Below are 21,363 nucleotides of genomic sequence, written 5' to 3' on the forward strand. Positions count from 1 at the left end.
GAAAATGTTTCCTCTTTGTATGTGTGAAAAATTGACATACAGTAGGGGCACCAACTATTTTAGTCATTTAAACAACAAACTTACAATTAAGACTAAAAAGAGGGCCGTTATGAAATACTTCTTGTAAGCTCAGAAAATGGCTCAGAGCCATCCAGTGATTCTAGTGACTTCATACCATTACTATCATAAGGAATCTGTCTAAGCTTAACCTTTCATTAATGAAGCCTCTAGGTATTTCAGGTCTGCACAAAACTGTTTCTGCATTGTAAATGCTGAGATACATTTGGACTACTGGTTCTCAGGCTAATCAGCTGCCTGGTCTGGTCTGTCTGTGGTCACAACTATTTAGACAAATACAACTGGGGCTCTAAAGCAAAGAGTCTGTGATCGCTTCTCGACAGAGGCCAGACAAAAGCCGATCCATGAACAAGGACACACTTAACCACAAGCATCATACAACCTGTACAAACGTCAGTAAAGGAAAGTTTGCCAAGCACAAATACACACATGTAAATACTTCCAAAACAGCCAAAGCCCTAAAAAGTTAAAAGGCAATGCAGATAACATAAACAGTGATAAAAGTAAAACTGCAAGTATAGGCAGGAAAAGGATAAAGATCGCAAACATTCTGGTAATAGTATGTTTCAGGTGAAAACTTTTACATGGGGGGTCTTATTATTAAATCCATTTGGAAGAGCTCAGTACATTTCAGGAACAACAGAGCTGTTAGTTTGTGCCTAATTAAGGTGGATGGTTTTCGGTATATGTCTTTGAACATGTAGATAACGAGTAATTTGTCTAAAGTTTGGATATCTTGGAATTGGTGCAGATGTTGTGACTGAAGACACTGATTTATACGATCGCAAGCATAAAGTAAACTTGAATACCTAATGGCAAAATGTAGTCAGCGAATTATTTTTTTTAAGTTCAACATCTTGCTGTGACTGAAAAAAATATGTCAAGAGCAGCTGGTGTTAATGGTTTACACTGTGTCCCAGAATACAAGCTTGGAACTTATTACTCATATCCTGTACACTACCAAAAATCAGACCTCTCACTCTTTCCAAAATACAGGGACACAGACAGCTGTGGTTGTTAGAAGATCCACAGGGGATGGGGGGCAAGGTGTCTAGTCCCTCAACCATCAAGGGTAAGGGGGGAAACCTCAGACTGAAATAAAATCCCTGACCCAGGTGGATTTAGTTTGTAATGGGAAATTCAACATGAGCTGTAACATGATACTCCAGTAAACGGTTAATAGTTTAAAGTAAGGGGAAGTACTCAAAAAGATAACATAAACGAGGTCCAATGGGGGGAAATCAATCAGGTAGTCAATCACTCATGCCTCCCCTTACAATGTGCTACTTTCTCTCTACTTAAACTTATCCGAGTCCACTGCAAAGCCAGTGTAATCCATTATTGGCTGACATATTTCACTGACAGATACAACAGATAGCCACTGTCTTGGGACAAGTGATAAGTTATCTGAAGTTTCTACAAATCATTCACTGTCCCATCTTCATTGACAAACACAAACATTCTCAAACTCAAACAGTTAACAAAATCCTCTAGTGCTATTGTTATCCAGATTTAAGGTCTTCTTTGGAGGGAATTAGACTGAAAATGGAGGGAAGAGCTCTTTTCCTTTACCTTGCTGATTGATATGAAGTATTGCAAAATTCCTCATTCCTCCAGGCCAGGGTCACTGACCCCTTTTGAAAATAACCAGAGTGAGTTATGAGCTGCTCTTAAGTCCCCTTTTTTTATCTGCAAAAGACCCACTACAGTGTCTCGCAGAGCCTGAAAATAAACACTATAAATCATGGTAGCACTTCACTCTCAGCGGTGTCCAGCCAAGTGTCCAAACTAGGAAAACCTGTCATTTTACTACCTAGATCTCATCCATTTGAAGAGCCATCATTTGAAAAAAGAAAAAAAAAATTAATGCTGCAAAAGAAAAGCTTAGCAAACATATGGCCAATTAAGCCAAAAAACAAGTAAATGGAAATACATACATACATAAAGAAAAACAATTATCTAAAAAAACAAGGTAAGTGTCCCACGAGATAAATGTCCCAGTATAACATACATGTTTTTGTATTTTCTTTCATTCACTGCACATGTTCTATCTTGGCTTGTTTGTAATGCAACAGAGCTCAGAAGTATGCTTTGTTATGTAATTGCCAAAAGCATCCCAGCTGCAGATGTCTGAAGCAGATGATCAGCAGCCATCATGACTGCAATTTCAATCAAAATGACCTGATTCAGGCAGATAAAAGGTAAAAGGGATTTGTAAAGATGATTTCCAAATATTCGTTTTTGGAGAAAAATCAAGCAATTCTTTCAGCAGGCACTGAAATTACAAAGGACCATTTTTAAGTGACAATGTTTAGAAATATAAATAACCTGATAAGACTTTGCACGGTTTCTGTAAAACACCACAGAAACTGGTCCAATGTTTTCTAATTAAGCTTTGTCTATTTTTTCCCTTCAGGCTCATAATTATCTTTCCTTCTTTTTGTTTCCTACTCACATTTTTTTTTGGTTAGTCTGGTTCAGCACTGATTTTTCCGTTGAAGTTTTGCTTACACAATTAAGTGATCACAATTTCAGTATCTCTCTCAACCAAATCTGTGTGACATCCATTTCTGTACCCGAAAAAAAATATTTGAAGACTCCGTGCTTAATATGGGTGTGAGTAGGAGGGAAGTTTATATGCCACATCTCAGAGTTTTGTGGTACCCCAGGGTCAAAAGGTGTTCCATGTGTGTGTTTCTCATTCATCAGTCCAGAACAGCCAAAAGTCTTCACAGAAAAAAAAACACTTCACTCTCTCTTTCCTTTCGCTTACACATGGCCCTCTCCTTCCTCCCATCTGGAGCACCCCTGACCTAAAACACACACACACACACACACACACACACACACACACACACACACACACACACACACACACACACGGATCCTTCTCGGGAGAGGGCTTCATCATTACACAGGGATTACTTAAAGAACATTTTTAATCAAGTTGTGCGGACAGCTGCAGGCCGAAAGGCGAGAAAATGGCAATGACGTTGTTCATCAAGCGTTGAAGGAAAAAATATCAAGACTATCAACATGTGGAGGACATGTAGTGCCTGATAGATTGAGAGGAGACAGAAGAACAGACCATATATGACATTTAGAGTTGAGATCTTGGTAAGGGCTGTTTTTAACACTAATGACATAACCTCGTGAGCTAAAGAAAATATAATGGATGGTCTCAAGTGCCTCCTCCCCCTCCCAGCTGACTGGTTAAATAAAGCTTGTAAAAAAAATAAAAAAATGTGTATCTTGGTTATACAAATGGTTGTTAAATCTCTTAATCAAATGCATATTTATCTTAAGCAGTGAAAATCAGATGGAAACCAATGGAGCAGTACTGAGGCACGGTGGGCAAGAGGACCTTGGAATGCACACCACAGTAGATGATAATCCACTCCGAGTTGATAATCCATCTACCCTTCCCTATTTCCCACTGTTTTCCCTCCCTCAAGCTTCAGTTTCACGGATGACTATATCAGGCATTAATAAGGTCTTTCAGTCAACTGAGAAAAATCCACAGCTGCTCCTGTATTTTCAATCAGGGATCTCGCCTTTATATCCATCTCGTTGTTTATTTAAAAATTCAATAGATATTCTTGGATTGCAAAAATATTTTTTCTTGAGAACCTTACAACCTATAATATACACTTAGGGGCTGAGCTAAATCCCATGTTGATTTAAGCTACCAAATGGAAAGGGCAAACACACAGCTTCAACGGCAGAGCAAGTAGGTTCCTGTAGTACCGAGCGTCGGTATGCTAAGAAAAAAAAAAAAAAAAAAGCTTTAAAGCTTGCATCAGAACTAAGGCGTCAATCATTCCGAGCACAAGCCTCGCATTCACTAATGCCATTTCCTTAATACAAGGCCCCTCAATACGTCCATTGATCTCTTTCAGCCATAAAACAAAATAAAACAGTCTTACACCAGATGTCCAGAAGAAAAAAATCGCTTACCACATAGTTGGCCAAAATACTTTATAGACTGTGCAACACAAAATATGCTGTTCTACCTTGCAATCCGTTGCACTGCCTTCTTCGGAGTATAAGTGGAACAATATTACATCATTTGGCTTTCCAGGATATAATACACACCTGTTAATGCATAAAGCCTACTTGTTGGAGTGTGCCTTCATCCCTTTAGCTTCACTTCATGAACGCCTTTTCTTTCTGTTACAGCCCTGGCAGTATATTCTGTGGTTTTGACTTCTGTGTAGGTTGTTTTTGTTCGAGTGTGTTGTTCTTGTCTTAGTTGTGGATCAGTAGTTGTCATCCTGTTTTCTGTGTCTGCGTGGGAGTGTGTGCTCTGCTGTGTGTGTGTTGATTGTTGGTCTTCCGTTCTGAATGTGGACATCGAAATCCCAAAGACCAGGTTCATTTCTTTTGGTTCAGTTGTTACATTTAGGATAGTTGGTTTTCATTAAGAGTTGGCTTTGATTTGTTAGTTATTTATGCCCTCAATTACCCTGAGTCATTATTTGTGTCCATGTCGGCCTACTGCTTAATAAATAGCCTTCGGTAACAACTCAAAGCTGGTCAGGACCCCACCACTAACACGTTTATTTAAGTTTGTAACACTTATTAATATCAGTGGAGGCTGGTCAATAGAGGGCGCTGGGGTGCTGCCCAACCCCACAAGAACAATGACAGACCTTTGCTGAAGAAGATTTTTCAAGATTAGTTTTCAATATAGGCTATACATACTGTACATGTACAAATTTAAAAAGGGCAAGGTTAATATAATGTAGTTATTGAGTAAAATGTATAAACTGCAATTAAAGTATAGATTTAATAGGTTCTACGAGTCTAAAGTTACTGATTGGTGACATGTTTCTGGTCTTGGGAACTAGAATCCAGTGCTCAGGGTCTCCTCTAACTCTCGTTGCACATGCACATTTGTTCCTGTTCAATACAAGACACAGGAGCAGGGAAAATGTGCTCATGAACACATTTAACACCATCACCCAAAAGTAGGCAGCAGAGAGACACGTCCCATGAACTGAGACTGAAAGAGAAAGTTACGCAGTGTCACTTGATCTGAGCATTGACTATTTATTAAGATGGATCTTTTTGGGGTTCTCTACAGAGTTTAGTAAACATAGGCCTGTAAGTACAAGTGCATATGGTGTTGTTTGTTAAGGTAAGGCAAGTGCATTTAGACAGCACATATCAGCAACAAGGCGATTCAAAAACATCACAACAAAGGGAAGACAAAGTGATTAAAAAGGGACATGTAAAAATCATTGAATCAAAACCCTAAAAATCAAAAAGAGGAGATAATAAAAACAGCTAAGACAGAAGCAAAAATATACAAAGACTTATATTAGAAAAACTTACAAAAATAAATGCAATTAATGAAAGGCAGCTGTAAACAGGTGAGTCTTCAACCTCGATTTAAAAAGAACAGACAGTGACAGCAGACCTGCAGTTAAGTATGTAAAATAGTAAAACAGATTGTTTGCAAAGTAAAAAACTATCGCGATGCTAATTCTGTTAGCCAGCTAACAGCTGTTCAAGTATGTGTTAGCATCAAGCTAACAAATTAAGATATACATCTGCCAGAAATCGTGCCCACCCAGGAGAACGATGCACCAGCCGCCACTGTGTCATATTAAGAAAGAGTCAGAGCTCAGGAATGGACTTTTCCAGAAAACAGCAGCTCCTTATTCAATAACTTAATGATATTGCAAACCAAAATGGCTTGTGCACAAATGTAACAACCACAGTAAATGTTCAAACCACAAACAAATGTTCGTATATATTTGCTAAATTTGACTTGGATCTCTCTTGCTTACCACTGAAAAACACAGAGAGCATTTGTCCTCCCGTTCTCGACTGTGCTTGGGAACACAGAACAGGAGCAGCTTGCCATGACTAACTATGAACTGGAGTAATGAGGCATTACAATCACACCAGAAGCCTCATGCCTCAGATGCCTCAAGCAGCCGTCATAAATCACAACATGAGCTAATCTAGAGTCTAGACTACCATTCCAGACATAGTAATGGACTTCTCATTTTCACATTAAATAGAACTACAGGTAGGGATAAAACTTAACTTCACTATTGAAAATTTAACAGAGCTAGATCAATAATGAGATATCAAGGGAGAACCAAACTTATTTTCTATTCAGAAACATTTGAAAGGCAAGTCAGCTTTTTGTGGCTATATAAAATGCACCTGTAATGCCAGATGCTTTAAGAAATTATCCCCTTAGAAAAGGCTGACCGAGGAAAAGAGGCTGCTAAAATCACCACATAAAAGCTGCCATGGGGTTGAATTACGACCTGTAATGTGACAAGCCACACTGGGCTGCTGCTGGTTTGTTGGTTGGATGGTTGGTTGGTGGGCCCCGGCCTTGGCCTGCCTCCATCTGTTGCTGCTGTCAGGTGGCCCAGTATAAGGAATATTATATAGTGTGAGAGGCAAGTGTGTGCCTGAATGTGTGTCCATGTGTCAAAGTTAGTGTGTGAGGTTAGGTTTTGGGTATTACAACGCAGGTGGCACTTCTGACACACCGCACCCACCTCCCTTTTTTTTATTTTTATTTTTCGCAGGGGATAACAGGTTGAACATGCATTGACTTTTCACGACGGCTAAGTACAGCCTGGTGCAGGCACTTTAACTCACGGGAATGATGGTTCATTTTGGAGAATTTGCCTTTTTTTGTTGACAAAATGACAGTTAAGCAGGTGAAGATTTTGAGTTAAGCATGCAGAATGTTTCAAAGCTGAAGGTGTAGAAGAAAGTGCACAACCAACATGATGCAACAAGTAAATTGCTGCCAAGACACCAAAAAAATATCATTAAATACACTGCGAGACTGATTGAAAGCCTCATTCACCATAACAAGTGCTAGAGCCATAGAGATGATGATTAGATTAATGATGGGCTGATGATTAACACATTGGAGTTGTAATGACCAAACTTTTCTAAAACTAATTAAAATGTCTAAATGACACAAAGTCAGTTCTGTGTCTTTTAAATGCTTTCCGTATTTCAATACCGAGGAAAAAGGCTTATTATAACTTTTTATAAAGACAAGATATGGATTATTTTATTAGTAACTATAAGCTCAATATTTCTAAAACAATAACTACAAAAAAGGCTGTTCAGCATTTTTATTAAAATTGAAGTAATAAAAATGTAACTTAAATGATCATATGTATCCACAACCTGACAGCAATTTCGATTCTTAATAAGAATTACAAATTGTAGAAAAGCAAATGCCAAGTAAAAGCCAAAGCTGGCAGGGAGAAGATCTATGATGACCTTCCCCAGTGCCGTTAAATACCCTGTTAGGAGAGGGAAAGTATTCAACAGTCTGAATTTGCATAACAATAAAGTAACGTCTGCCTCCACACTTGCCCCGCCCCTTCCTTTCTGTTTCAACAGTCATTTTCTGGTCGACATATAGCTGATGACGAGTGCTACTAAACATCTGAAAACAAGATTCAATCAATCGATTTCAAGTGACAACATGCATCTTAAAATGTATTTTGTTGTTATCTGTTTTTAAGGCCAAAGAAAATATTTTCTTCAATTTGGAAAGTCTGGTTAGTTCTAGTCTTGCGATGACACTATGTCATTATACACTTAAAAAAAAAGCGTCCCTGAGTGGGCTGGGCCATCTCTCTTCCCCTTTTGTGGTGGCAGGGCTAAGGATTGGAGATGGTTGGGTTCCTGAAAACCTCCTTCTCCAACTATGACACATTCACAAGGGGAAGAAGGCACTGTCCATCAGTGTGAACACAGACAACAAACCCAGAGGGAGTTTGACTTTTTTCTCTTTTGAGGAAGTAATTAGGCAACAACATACATACTGTACATAGGGTTAGACTGTCCTGACATTTTCAGGAATGCATGAAAGGGCTTCACCATCTTTTTTCTTTTCTTGGTTTTGTGTTTACAACTATTTCACGTTTCCTTGAAATTCCAAATGCTCTTCTATTTCTTCTCCACTGTCTCTACTTCTTTGTCAAACTTGCTCATCACCATTCTTTCAACGGCCTGTCAGGTCTGGTTAATTCCAATTTGACTAGAGCGACACAGGTCATGAGGAAAGAGAGTCATACCTCCCGCTGTGATGGAAAGGTTCAAATATAAGTCACTTTAAGCCTGACATGGCAGGTTATGCCCTCATAACCCTAAACAATACACCCACTGCTATTATCATCCAGAAAAGAGACTGACAGCAAAAACCAACAGGCAACTGCTGGGAAATGCAAAAGGCCTTCTAACTTGTCAAAGCCCCGGAAATACTTTAAGTTAGGCATGAGAAATATGAAAAGAAGTGAAAAGATACTGTTAAGGGCAGTAGAATTATCTTGGGTTTGACTTATACACATTATCACAATGACATCATATAGAGCTGACCCCAAATTGTCGAATCTTCGATACGTTTGAGAGAGCCTCAGTCTCACAGTCGAAACACAACGATCAGTTCAGGGTGCTCAATGTCTTACTTCACATAGATTTGCCTGTTTTTTGGCTCATAGCCTAACTTGGTATACATATAACGTCATTAATACTTGTAATGCAGAGTTCTGAAAGCCACTGTACTTCTACTTTAAATCAATTCTCTTAGTGTTTGGATGAAGAAATCACCACAAAGTGTCGAAAGAAGCAGCATATCCATGTTGAGAATTTCATTGGCTACAAGAAAAAGGAGTTATTGGCACAGACCTGTGCTATTAACCGTCAGATTAGGGGCAGGCACCTTCTTTCAACTCAGGCAGTCATTGGCTAATAAAGGCTGTAAACTGTGTTATGAAAGCCGTGATTTGTCAAATGAGGTTTAATCAAAAGGTCAGCAGAGGTAAATTTGAAGCAATCCATGGATCTTTGTAGATATAATGTGTTTGGATTAAATATTTTACTGGATTTGAAGTGTGGAGACCCGTTTCTGGTGAAATATTAAGATGGGGAGAGTACAGTAAATCTTCAAATGGTAAGTTAAAAGACAGTAAAAATCATTGTTTGTTTGGTTTGTGGTGGTTTGACAGATGCGTAGATTGTGGCTGCTGTATCCGTCAGTGTGTGTGCCTTCTGTATTGGACATGTGTAATATGGTTATGAGGTTACCTTAATGCAGACTTATTGAGGGGAAAAAGTCATGTATCAAGTCCTATCATAGAATAAATGTTATTCAACTCTAGAAGACAAGTAGTTTAATGACCTAGTAAATCTCTTTATGTTGCAAATATTGATCAATGAAAAGAAAAAGAAAAAAATATTAATTTGACGATCAGTCGACAAGGGCCCGATCTGACGAATCAGGTTCAACTAAGTACGTCCTGTAGTCTAATATAAAAAAAAAGATAGTGACTACTGATGTATGCTCTCACTAGACATGCACATGTTGTATTATATCAAAAACCTTCACACAAAGTATAACAGAGCACTTCTTTTACATGTCAAGGGGACTCTATGAGGTTGTAATTGTTATTTCTAAGGGCCGGTCTAGGCTTTAAGAAAAGCCACGGGAGAGCACTGAACTGAAAGGTTCTCAGGAGACGAGAAACATCTAGCGATTGTCAGAAAGAAAAATAACATCCGTTTGACATCTGAATCCACTATTTGAGGCAGGCAGGGCAGAAAAGAGTGGGGGCTGGAGATCAAACAAGCAGCTAGCAGCCTCTTATTGGGAGCAGAGAGCACAGGGAATCAGGTTCTTTCTACAGACACACTCAGTCAAAGCTATGGAGCTATGAAAAGCTGTGCGGTTCCCTCTGTGGCCAGCTAACCACTGTACAGTAGGTTCAATGTTTGCCTGGAGAAGAACTCAGGAAAAGTCAAAACGTCTGCAGCTGTGTGACATGTTTAAATCGAAATTAATGGGGGGAAATCGATTCCCAAGCTAGTGCTCTCGCACAGGTTTCCTGCTTTAACAGGCACTTTGACTGCAAGGTGTGAGAGAGAGGGCAGTGTGTGTGTGTGTGTGTGTGTGTGTGTGTGTGTGTGTGTGTGTGTGTGTGTGTGTTTCAAGATGTTGATTACTCGAGCCGAAACACAACAATGGAGTGAATAATTCTGCTACCACAGTAGTTGTTTTCTGTGTTTGCAGGGGCTAAACTCAATCTCCAGAGTTTCTCCTTAATCGGTACAGAGGTTCTAATTTTTTTTTCCAACATCCTATAGTGTCAGGTTTCTCCCAAGAGGTTTTTCCGCTGCCTTTAAAATAGTGAGGGACAGTTGTAGCCAATGCTTTAGCTATAGTTCTTTCTTTTGCTGATGACTGAATGCCATTAGCCGTGGTGCCCCGATGTTCTAGATTTCTCCCCCATAGTTCCTGTTTTATTACCATGCACACAATGTAGTTCAATGATGTGCGATTGGACTCCTTCCCTGTTATTATGTAGCTCTTTGTCTTATGCAGATTCATTTTGGACTAAGCCTTTATTTGATAGGACAATGGATAGAGTAGGAAACCGGGGAGAGAGTGTAGGGAATGACAAGATTCAAACATTAAAGTCTATCTATTCTAAACCCAGGCCCTCCGCTTGGAGGACTAATGCTTCCGTACATAGGGCACAATCTAACCACTAGGCCATCTGCACCCCCATCGAACTATTACTTGTTAATCATTCACAATAGTGTCATAATTTCATCCACAGATAAAACAGCCTTCATTTCAGCACATGAAGCATCTATGATAGCTGTTGAGTTTATATATGCATGTTTGTCATTTTTGTCTATGTTGGCTTTTCCCTTCTTGGGCTTCATTCCTAAATATCTTGTCTTTGTCTCCTAATTCATGAGTTAATTCACCCCTAGTCTTTTTTTCAAATAACTGATCGCACAACTTTGTTTAGCGGATGTGACGGATGTGAGATAAAGATGATTTATCTGTTAATCTAAAATACAGGCACTAAGGACGCTATATTTAATTACTTCAGTTCACAAGAGCTAGTGTGCCTGTCCCTGAGCACACTTAAATGTCCATGCATATGAAAAGTGCTATAAACTCACCAGTATGCAGGCATCTGGATTAGTTTCCCATAAAGTGCAGTGCTGAAGGAAGGGATGATGGAGATGAGAGGGAGGAAACCTCCTTTATTGTCCTGGCATGTCAAGTCTGCTTGGAACCCAAACACCTGAAAATGACAGAAAGACAGGGAGTAAGTGTGGGGAAGATAACAGGAGGCAAAAAGGGGAAGCAAAAGACGAAGGAGAGAAAAGGTGTGTGTAGGAATTCAGCGATTTGGACCAACAATTCACTGGATCCAAAGACAATAACGATGCCTGTGTATTTGTTGACTTCACATAGCTTCTGAAAAGACAATGAAGAGGCACACAACGTTGTATTCTCCCATCTCTGTCACCACTTAACTGATTTGACCCTATCTATCATCAGCAGACGTATCTAAGGTCAAATCTCCACTCTTCCCGTCCTTGGCAGTCATAGGAAGAGAGAACAAATCCACATTCAATCCTTGACTGCTTTACAAATAGCTTTCAAGAAAGTACATGTTACACCCTGTTTAAAATATCCTTATTCTGAACCCTGAAATGTATACTTAAGCATATGAAAGAATGCCATGTGACTTTTTCCTTAAAGGAGTACTTCATTACTTGGCAGGAGTACAATTACCACCATAGGGGGATTTTATCAGGATACATCACCGAACCATATATTATGTATAAAGACTAAAATAATAGAGCAACAAGGAATGAGTACAAAAAGGGAAACAGCAATAAAACTTAATTAATGACAGGATCTCTTGAATGCAAGAAGTTATACTCAAGCTACAACTGAATTAACAACACAGAGCTCCAGTTACACTGTCAGGTTATGCTGGACTAAATGTGTTAAAGTACTTTTTTTTTCCAAAAGAGAGATATACTCTTAAATAACACACAAAGTGTGTTTAAGTGACAACGCATGTCACAAATGTATTCACAAAATTTAAGATCCTGGTTTTCACATTGCTAAACGTAAGGCAACTTTAATGTTCACATGTTATTAGTGACCATGATGGATGAAGTCCAGTTTATGTCCAGTTTCCAGATGTGTAAGGAGCAGGCTTCATTCAACTCTGCAGGTCAAGGCATGAACCATTTTGCTGTGCCGATGGTCAACAGCAGATAGACAGAACTTTGGACATAACTGACAATTTATTTAACATTCATATCACACACCAGAGTAGTATATGAAGTTGCATTGTGTGAATATGTGCAGTCAGTGGCCTCGCTGTTAAGAGCACAGGCTTTGAGTTCTTGTCCACAACCATGGGAAGTGATACAATGGCTAACAGCTATCTTCAAGACAGACACCTCCGTTTTGGCAGCCAGTGTCAACAAAACACAGATTAAGATAAACTGAAATTTATGACAGTTTCAAACTACTTCCTGCAAGTGGCTGAATTGCAGCTAGAATGACCTCCACCCTGTCATGTCCCCACTGCCAAAATCCAGAGGTAGGATTAGTACTTTTGCAGATACAGATGCTGAGGGCTGATTGGACAGATGGGATCCTTGGCCACCTATCAGTAGACTGTTAACCTCTCATTGACCCTTTGATGTCCGACAAACATCCTGCACAGGCCAAACCAGGCCAGACAGGACCACCTTACATTACTCCTGAATTTTCCTAAAGGGTAATAAAGCGGAATTTACCAAACACTAAATGGACATACACATGACACTTTTCTTGTCTTCTGACCACTCTAAGTGCTTAACTATTACACATCACATTCTCCCATTCAAACATAAATCCATACACCGATTGCGGAGAATACTATATAAAGTGCCAATTAGTACCTACTAACCCCATTCATTCAGATTCAAAAACTGTTGGCTGTTTTACAGGGAGCAATTTGAGGTTCAGTGTCTTGCCAGAGGAAACTTCATGTAGACTGCATTGACTTTATTCTCCATTTCATTAATGGCTCCACTTTAAACGAATAGGTAGAATTGATGATATGATCTTAGCAGATATTGTAGCCATTAGATGCAACTTTGCCTTCACTTTCATTTAAATGTATGTATGCAAAATGTTCAGACATATTTAAAGTAAATCAATGAATGAAAATGTCTAAATGCTGGACACATATAGTATTTGCAGACACAATAAACACCGTTAATGCAAAGTGTAAAGTTCTTGACATCAAAGCTTTTCTAATTTCAAGAATAAGTTTAAAATATTTTTTCGGGTAAATGCATAAACAGAAGACAAGCCCACACAATTAATCCATGCAACAAAGACTTTAATGATCAGAATGTTTCCCTCATTCCTGTCAGGAACCATCATTATTTACTAATAGTTGTAAATCTACATAGTTCCACCATCCACATTGCCCTATCTCCTGAGGTTCCTCTTATAGTAGTACCAAAAAAATAAATAAAGTAGACCGGGCATAACATTCATTTTAAATGATTATTATATTGTCATGCTTACCTTGAGGCAGAGGTGTGCATAGCAGTGATGTAGTAAGTTGTCGGAGGGCTGGCTGAGACTGACGACAGTGCTGACCAGCTCTGGGGCATACATGGGCACCGAGTGTTCAACATTCACCCTTTCCACTTGGAATTGGAATGAAGGTAAAGGGCGCACCGGCTGAAACACTGGTAAGTTGACCGAGCCCAGTGCTGTCTGTCAGGTGGGATAAAGGGATTGAGAGTAAGAATATAAGAATACATTCTTAATTTAAAATGTTCACGTTAGTCTTCCTTCTTATGTATATCTCAAGGCAGACTCTAATGACCATTTATAAAGACGTTCTCAAAGAAGAAAATACAAGAAGGATGTGAAATACTGAAAGTTTCTGTGCACTACCTTCTGCCCCATGATAATAGGCATCAGTGTGTGAAGGAGGTTGAACTCAGCCATGGAGATGGTTATTGAGACTTTGAGCAGAGTGAGACTCATGAGTCTGGTTGGGATGAATTCCTCTAGGGTGGATATATCTTCTGGAGTAGCTGGACCATGGCTTTCATCCACCATTTCTACAGAGACAATGACACAACAGGAGAAGTATTAGCTTTGAAAACAAATGCAGTGGAACGTTGCAAACATGCAGTAACAAGAGAGGGTGACGTGTAAGATTAAAACTCCTTTCTTACACCACTGACTCTATCCACAAGAATGTAACATGTGTTCAATTAATAGTGGAGAGATGCAGGGTCTAAGTCATTACAGTTTGACAGAGAAAAAGGCTGGCAGTGAAGGACACTAATGTCTTTGATTTGGTGACTCTCCTCTTAGCCAACTGCATAAAAACAATAAAAAAAATAATTTCCAAAGAAAAACCAACTCCTCATTCACTGATGCTCACACTAACATAACTGGTACCACCAAATGATAATCATTAAAATGGCCTTTTTCTTCAAGCAGCTTTGTTTTTAAACCATCCCATAAACCGCTTGTTAAATTGATAGCCACAAACATCCAGAAAGTGATAAATTCAATGAGCAAAGTAAATTTGGATCTGGGGGCTTGCTAGCTAAGGTGTGACCAGAGCACTAAACCACCAAACTGCGCAGGGCCTTGGGTGGAGCAAACCCTGAGACTTTTGTTAATGAATGGCCTTGGCTCTGGTCCCAGGACATAGCCTTGTTTCAGTTCAGCAAATGTTCTCTTGGGCAACATTCTCAGATCCGAGGTGGGCTCAGAACCTGATCCTACCATGAAACCCTACCATCACAGTCCACATGAGGTTCTTTCAGCACAGACAGAAAGTACACAGAAAACTTGAATATGTGATTAAATGTTGACGTATGAATGTGTATGAATAAGTTAATACTGATGGGCAATTTACACAGCAGCCTCTGTGTGACTGGGTATGAATTAATGGGTAGGGGTGAGTAGAAATGTGCTATAAAAGCTCAAGTCCACTTAACATATACCACTTTCTTTTATATTAAAAGTAAAAAAAGAAGAATACACAACCACAAAACATGATTACAATTATGTTAAAGAACTGAACATCATATCATTTTTTGTGTATAGTAGTATTGAGAAGAGGTAGTTGACTGAAAAAGACGAGTAACAGTCAGAATAATAACTTAATAACTGCATTTCTTGGTCGTCGGTAGCCATGTGGGTTAGTGCGCGCACCTTGTGTGGAGTAGGGTTGACCCCATATAGCAGAGTACTCGACATTTCTCTCTAAGAGCATCAGTCGACTGCCAGCATCTAGTCGATCACATGGATAATTCCATTCCAGCTATATTGGGGTGTTTAATGTCTGATTTAGCATATGTCTGTTTTAGCCGCTGTGGCTCAATTGGTAGGGTCGTCGCCTCTCAACCGGAAAGTCGAGGGTTCGATCTCCAGCTGAGCAACATGTCCGATGTGTCCTTGGGCAAGACACTTAACCCCGCATTGCTCCCGCTGCTTTGGTCTATGAATGGATTAGTGTTGAACTTACTCCCTGATGTACGTCGCTTTGGATAAAAGCGTCTGCTAAGTGAATTGTAACATTCTCCAAAAAATTCATGACTCATAGCCTATCTTGGTATAAATATCAACTTATTCATACTTTTAGTGCAGTTCTGAAAACCACTCGTACTGTAAATCAATCTCATTAATGTGAGTCAGTCAGCAGCAGCACAGATGCATGCAATCGGCCGTCAGAACAGGGGGAGGCACCTCCTTTCAACAAAGGCTCTCATTGGCTGTTATAGGCTGCTAAAAAAGATCTGATCTCAAAAGATCAGCGGAATAGCTGAGATTCATCCAGGTCCGTGGATGTTTATGGATCTAATGTGTTTGGATTATATCTCTTACTGGATTTAAATTGTGGAAACTCAGTTTGGTGGATAAGTATGTGCAGGAGAGTTCAGTGAATCTTCAAATGGTTAGTTTAAAGAAGTTGTTGGTTTGTTGGTGGTCTGACCCGCACATACTGGGCCATTAGTGTGTACGCCTGCTGTCAGAGAGATGTGTAATATCATTATTGTAAACCTTAATGCAGACTTAATGAATGAGAAAAACGATGTCCTATCATAGAATAAATTGATATTCCAAGTTGAGAAGACAAAATGTTTAACGATGTGATTAAACTCAAACGAGAATGTGGATCAACGAGCACAAAATCTGATGAATCAGGCTCGACTACGAAAATCCTTAGTATGGAGGCGGAGAATCTGACCTGTGGCTCCTTTACCACATGTCATACCCCGCACTCTTCTATCCACTGTCCTTTCTCTAAACAAAGGCATACAATGAACATAAATAAATCTTTAAAAAATAAATAATAATAACGGCATTTCCTGCAGTAAGTGTTTTAACTACTGAAAATGAATCACAAAGCAATGCAGAAAAAGGTACAAATATAATGAAACTTGAATTATATGTTAGTTGTAACCTTCAATCCATCAGATACCTCGTTAGAACACTTTATTTTATCTCTTCTCGGTTTCTGAAAACAACTTGGAGGTCTAACTACACTGACCCTTCTCCTGAAAATACCAGAGAGCATAGCCACATATAGAAACAAGAAGAACACACTGACCTATTTGGCTTTGCTGGGCAGTAATTACCACATTATCTATTATCTATCGCAGATGCTGAAACAACCGAAACCAAAGGATGTTATTGTTTCGTATAAATGAGAGTTATTGCTATAGATATTACACACAGACACACATTCCACATTGTTTCACAACATCCCAGGGATGAGCTCATGAATAGCTGTGCAGGGGATCACTAACAAAGGTGTTTGGCTTATCCTCCCTCATGCTGTCCAAAAGGTCATTGCTTTCATGTACAGCTGTGTGTTGAAAGATGAGTTTTGCAAGGAAATAACAAAGTGAAGATGATACCGTAATGTCTAATCTGCTACAGTTATAAATCACAGGAAAGATAGAAAAACAGTAGAAGAAGTAAAAAGTCAAGTGAGTCAGACACGTGAATACAGTAAATGACGATTGAAAACAACAGATTACAAAAGAAGAGACTGTTGAGTTAGTTGAATAAGGGCAATAAAGTTAACTATTAGTTGTTAGCTGTTGACTGTTAGCTACTTAAGTCAGCCCAGTAAAACAGAAGAGACAACTGGGAGCGTGAGAAGACTGACCTTCCCCTGGCTTGCAGTAGGGTTCATACTCGTGGTCCATGGCACAGGTGACCATCTTGAGGATGCGATGGACAGCGCTGCTGTGAAGCCTAACGTCCAGTGGTCCCACAACCAGCCTCTTTATGGATGTCTCTTGAACAGTGGGTACAACCTCCTCCATATTCACTACCGAGGAGTCCTGGGAGCCTTTGAAAAGAAGAACACATACATTAAATACTTCAAAAAAATGTGTATAATTGGGGAGAACATATGTGCTTTTACAGTCTTGTCTGTTTAATCCATAGATGTTTTTTGCAGTGATATAAAAGTCGGCAACATTTTTTTTTACAAAATCCAGATTTCCTGGGGGCTCTGGTAACCTAGTGGTTAGTGTGCATGCCCCATGTGTGGATTCTATAGTCCCTCAAGTGGGCAGCCAGGGTTCAAATCCGACCTCTGGCTCCTTTCCCGCATGTCTTCTCAACTCTCTCTCTCCCCCAGTTCTGACTCTATCCACTGTCCTTTCTAAATAAAAGCATAGAAAAATAAACCTTTAAAAAAAATCCAGACATCCTAGGTGAGCAATCTTCACATCTGATCTGCTAAAGCATAAGAAAACACGAGTGTTGTAATGCAGCAGTAAGGCGCAGCTCACATAACCGTGAACCCTTAAAAATGATGAATATTCCAAATGTCCAGTTCTTTCGCACAGCTGTCGGCTCATTCATTGCAGGTTCCTGTTGCTGAGGTGTGCTTAGAAGAAGTGGGAAGATAAATTGCAGTTAGGGAGAGAGCGGACAAAAGGTCAAAACTCTCTTCATTCCTTTTACATTTCACCTTTGCATCAAATGTAAAGCGGTCAGTAAAATGACGATGTGGCTGAATGTATTTAACAAATATGGAAAAAAAATCTACTGTGTAACTGTAATTTGAAGTCAATTGTTACTGTGTCCTGAGGTTTGTAAGATTTTAAGTTGGCTCAGAGTTTCTGTCAAGTCCCTTGGCAATGAAAACTAATTTGTTTGGTTGACACTGGATCTGGTCCACGTCAGAGACAAAGAGAAACACTGACAGAAGAGAAGCATTCCAATCGGCAAAAGTAACTACGCTTGTCCCGCAAGAGTAGATAATGACACTTATCCTGCTGTCAGAGTCATCTCTGACAGCTCAGAATGACAGTATCAATGTATTTTTTAATTAAGATTCTTATCTGTAACTGACAGTAGAGGGGAAACAATAGCTTAGTCAGGAAGAGGCAAAGGCTTGAGAGAAGTCAAATGAAAGAGACACAGATGGGGTAAGTCAAAGAGCACAGTTTACATTGGACTACTAATGGATTAATGTAACTGTTCCAGTTGAGAATAGGTTCAGTTATATGATAGCTTCTTGTTAAATATAGAGGAGGCAAACTTAGTTATTTCATCAAAAAATGTGTCATAATTTCACCAAGAATATTCACCTCACACCATAATGTATATGCAGAACTTTAAGTATTTACACATTAAGCTATCCTATTATACTTTTGCCAATGGACAATAACATGGGTTTATATATCTAGAGTGTTCTCAAAACACTCATGTCAGTCGATTGTCATGATCAAAATTTCACAGAGAGCAGCTTTCGAGCGGCAGTTATACATGTTCAACATTACACACTAAAGTACAGAGACATTCGAGGCCCAAATATTACATTTAAAATGGTAAAGAGGATGCTGTATTTCTTAATGGAGGTCTGGTTAGAAATATGAAATCCTGCCCATTTTAGCATGTCTGGCAGGAAGAGTGACATCTAATTAGGCAAGAGAAGCCTATTCACTTTCTCAAGAGCTTACAGGTAAGGCGACTGGGGGAAACAAGGTTTTAACAAGCAGCAGGGAGAAAGAAACTCAAATACGTGTCAGCACAGACTAAACACTTCTGACAGTTGCCCTCAAGGTAAGTTTGGGGTGAGATGGAGGACAGGAAGGGTCAAGGACCAGATGCCTGTGACTCAAACAAAGACAAGCTATTTTTTTTACGTCTCTACAGTGATATTGAACGGAGAATAGAGAAGTGAGAAAAGAAAGATGAAAAGACAGAGAATGTAAGATAGAACCAAAAAGACGAAGGCAGAGAGAGGAAGAACTCTGCGGATAAATAAAAAAAAATAGAGAGATGGTGAGGTGAGCAAACAAGTCTTCTCAAGGAGGAAAGAGTGAATAAGACAATACCCTTGCCACTGCTGTTCTCCATTGTGAAGAGATAATCCATGTAGAAAGCACCAAAGCGCTGCAAGCCCGTTATCTCCGTGTAGGTCTCCTGTCAAACAAAAGCAGTGTTAGGTAAATATGGCCGGAACAAAGCAAACAAGCAGATAGCATTTAAGAGTGGCAGTGACTGAGGTCATGTTGGATGCAGCTAAAGGGGCCAATCAGAGATAGAAAGGCTTACTGACGGATTGATTTATGAGAAACAAACTACTTAAAAAGAGAAGCAATGTTTCTTCATTAAATTGATGCTTGGATGTTACTAAAACATTAAATCTTCTATGCTAAAGGAATTTATAACCAATTCAAATACTCTGACTGGGATTATGTCAGATACTTTTTCATTTACAACTGTGAAATGTTAGTTGAAGTATTTATAAAGAAAGCAATGTGCAGCTTTTCAAGGCATGAAAGTTATATAGAATGCATTTATAACAATTATAAATGTAAAACCCGGAATTGTTTTTTTTTTTTTAAACTAACTTAGCATGAATATATATAACTGTAGGTATTTATCTCGTGTTAGATCTAACTGGGTGTTTGTTAATTGTTAAACCATAATAACTCATCGTCATTTAAAGAACAGGGGGTCTGAAGCTAGTTGCCCCATCATCACGCTTGTGCTGAACATGAAACCACTTGTGAACAAAGACAACGAATAAGCAAGCAAGAAACAAACAAAGAGAAAATTCACTCCCTTTCAACACCCCGATGCCAGACTTATCCACTAATACTCTAAATAGAGCTTTATCACACAGGCGGGTTAATAAGTAACATTTATCAGAGGACCGCTAATGGCTCTGGCATGCTTTTGGATCAAAGCCATTGGCTGGTTTGGAACCAGCTAATGAATTAACACTAAACTCTTTGACTCCTCGACTTTCAAGTACGGTGAGATGGATGGATGGATGGATGGATGTCCAAACAATTGCTTCATTGAGGGTCATGAACGTGTCTGAGCAGAGTCAACACTCGAGCTGTGATGGCTGATCAAGAGAGCAAAGAGTTATCGTGGATAACCGCTGCAACACTACTATTTACATAGCGGCAAAATTCCACTACTGCAGCCAGCTGACGAGTGAACGACATCAATGATCTCAGTGGAAATGATTTAAACATGAATGAATGATTGAGATGAGACAATGGTTAAATTAAACGGGCAAAATGTAGTTCTAATGTTAAACAACTAACCATGGTAATAGCTGTCATTTAGAGAAAAAACTATTGAAGTCTTGATGTAATAATATCAGATTATCAGCTATTAACACGTCAACTACTGTCTTAGAAACGTATGCATTCATTTAAGTCATTAAAGTTAAACCAGTACTAGTTTATGTCTGGAAACATCTTTTGTCCATATATTCCCTCTGAATATAAAGGAACTTCTTTTTGGTCTCCCATCATAAAAGAAAAACATTTTTTAATGTTAAAAAGAGATGTTTTTAGGATAGAAACTCTAAATATATACAGTCGTTTTTTTATTGTAGAATCACAGAATTTATTCAAATTCTTTGTAACCTTGTGATTAGTGGCATCAAGAATGAACTCAGCCCTGACTCCGTTGTTCTCTGGACTGCGGTAGTCAAAGAGGGAGTTGGTAAGGTAGGTCATTCCTTTACTGCTCAGGCTTTCACCACAGCTGAAGAACACTGCATCCTGTGGAGATGCAGGGACAAGTAAAGAATCAAATTAGGACACGTATGAAGGGGGGGATGCAAAGAAGTATAAGAAACATAGGATATTACCAACCATCACAAAAAACAATCCAGCCCATTCTTCATAAATGAACATTATGTAGATGTATCTCCATCTTTTTAAAATAAATACTTTGGTGACAATTATTTAAAGGAGCAATATATAAGATATCTACTGAATCGAATCAAATCATAAACTGGCCTTTCTCATACCATCAGACATTTAGAAAACATGTTGAAGTGCTGGCTTATCTGTCAACGCAGTAACCAGTATGTCCTCTTTCTAAGTTCAGATTCCAGTCCTGAATGGTGTACTGTATATTTGTTTTAACCAGAGAAGTTAGGC

At 39.1% G+C, this 21,363-nt stretch overlaps 1 protein-coding gene across 1 annotated transcript in view; it reads right to left on the bottom strand.

The window, feature by feature from the left end:
- LOC132983433 (intermembrane lipid transfer protein VPS13B-like) overlaps positions 1-21,363 on the bottom strand; it is a 282,789-nt gene that overhangs the window by 223,902 nt on the left and 37,524 nt on the right. Inside the window, exons 11-16 of the mRNA XM_061049726.1 lie at positions 20,842-20,979; positions 19,288-19,375; positions 17,100-17,285; positions 13,856-14,025; positions 13,478-13,672; positions 11,050-11,174 (exon numbers count right to left, since the gene is read on the bottom strand). Coding sequence (XP_060905709.1) covers positions 11,050-11,174; positions 13,478-13,672; positions 13,856-14,025; positions 17,100-17,285; positions 19,288-19,375; positions 20,842-20,979 — 902 coding nt within the window. The remainder of the gene's footprint in view (positions 1-11,049; positions 11,175-13,477; positions 13,673-13,855; positions 14,026-17,099; positions 17,286-19,287; positions 19,376-20,841; positions 20,980-21,363) is intronic.

Source organism: Labrus mixtus, chromosome 11 (genome assembly GCF_963584025.1).
Source record: "Labrus mixtus chromosome 11, fLabMix1.1, whole genome shotgun sequence".
Lineage (NCBI taxonomy): Eukaryota > Metazoa > Chordata > Actinopteri > Labriformes > Labridae > Labrus > Labrus mixtus.